We start from the raw sequence: 1,345 nt of genomic DNA on the forward strand, positions 1-1,345 counted from the left end.
ATGGAGCAGGAGAACCTCACCACCACAGTGACAGAATTTGTCCTCTTGGGTCTCACCCAAAGTCCTAAGCTGCAGCGATTCCTCTTTATCATCTTCTCCATAGTCTACCTGACAACCTGGCTGGGAAACTTCACCATCATCACCACTGTGATCACCGACCACCGGCTCCACACCCCCATGTACTTCCTGCTGGCCAACCTGGTTTTCTTGGATGTTGGTGACTCATCAGTAAATGCTCCAAAATTTCTGTCAGGTCTCCTCACCCAGCGTAAAACCATCTCCTTCAATGAGTGCTTCTTGCAGATGTTCTTCTTCCACTTCATCGCCAGAGCAATGTCATTATGCCTTGTGGGGATGGCAGTCGATCGGTATGTGGCCATCTATATACCACTGCGGTACTTGACAATCATGAACCCTGGTGTGCTCGTGGGGATAGTGGTACTGGCATGGATGGGTGGATTGGCTCACTCTGCTGTTCAGATTGGACTGCTCCTTCAGTTACCATTCTGTGGGCCAAATGTCCTGGACAATTTCTATTGTGATGTCCCACAGGTCATCAAACTGGCCTGTACCGAGACTCACCTGGTTGAACTGCAGATGGTCTTCAATGGTGGAGTGCTACTTGTAATGATATTCATCATTCTGCTTATTTCCTACGCAATCATCTTAGTCAAGATCAGGACATACCTCACAGAAGGGAAACACAAGGCTCTGTTGACCTGTGGAACCCAGATTACTGTGGTGTGTTTAATATTCACACCTTGCATCTTCATCTACGCTTGGCCCTTCAAGAAGTTCACCCTGGACAAGGTGGTCTCAGTCATTTACACTGTAATCACCCCAATGCTGAACCTAATGATCTACACACTGAGGAACGCCGAGATGAAGAAGGCTATCAGGAGACTGATGAGGAGAGTGCTGTGCTCAAGGAGGGAAATAAAGACATAATTTATCTTTCAGTGTTGATTTGTGTTGAAAAACTGAATTCAGCATAGCAGAGAGTAGATGTATGTGGCATGTGGAATGTATTGTGTGGTCATACAGTGCACTTGTGAGAAACTGTGCTCACAAATGAGTGATAGACTGAGGGCCAGAACCTCCATAAACGGATGAAAAGCAGTCAGTTTAAATAAGATATGACTGCATCCAGGTAAATAGGCCAGATCCCCAGCTGGAGGAAATGGGGGCATCTCCCTATATTGCTTCCACCAGCTTAGGCTTTGACACTGAGACTTGATGGTCGAAATTATTCTAAGAATGATTTCAACCAAAGAGGAATCCATGAGTAATCAATATCTTCTCTGAGAAAAGAGCTGTTCAATATATTAAGTGTCATAAATAATGT

At 45.3% G+C, this 1,345-nt stretch overlaps 1 protein-coding gene across 1 annotated transcript; it reads left to right on the forward strand.

Moving 5' to 3' along the window:
- Positions 1 to 948, forward strand: LOC128846624 (olfactory receptor 4D1-like). Its single transcript, XM_054045854.1, has one exon. The coding sequence runs from the start codon at positions 1 to 3 to the stop codon at positions 946 to 948; it is 948 nt and encodes a 315-aa protein (XP_053901829.1).
- Positions 949 to 1,345: the final 397 nt, after the last annotated feature.

The sequence above is a fragment of the Malaclemys terrapin genome, chromosome 12 (genome assembly GCF_027887155.1).
Source record: "Malaclemys terrapin pileata isolate rMalTer1 chromosome 12, rMalTer1.hap1, whole genome shotgun sequence".
In the NCBI taxonomy this organism is placed as follows: Eukaryota; Metazoa; Chordata; order Testudines; family Emydidae; genus Malaclemys; species Malaclemys terrapin.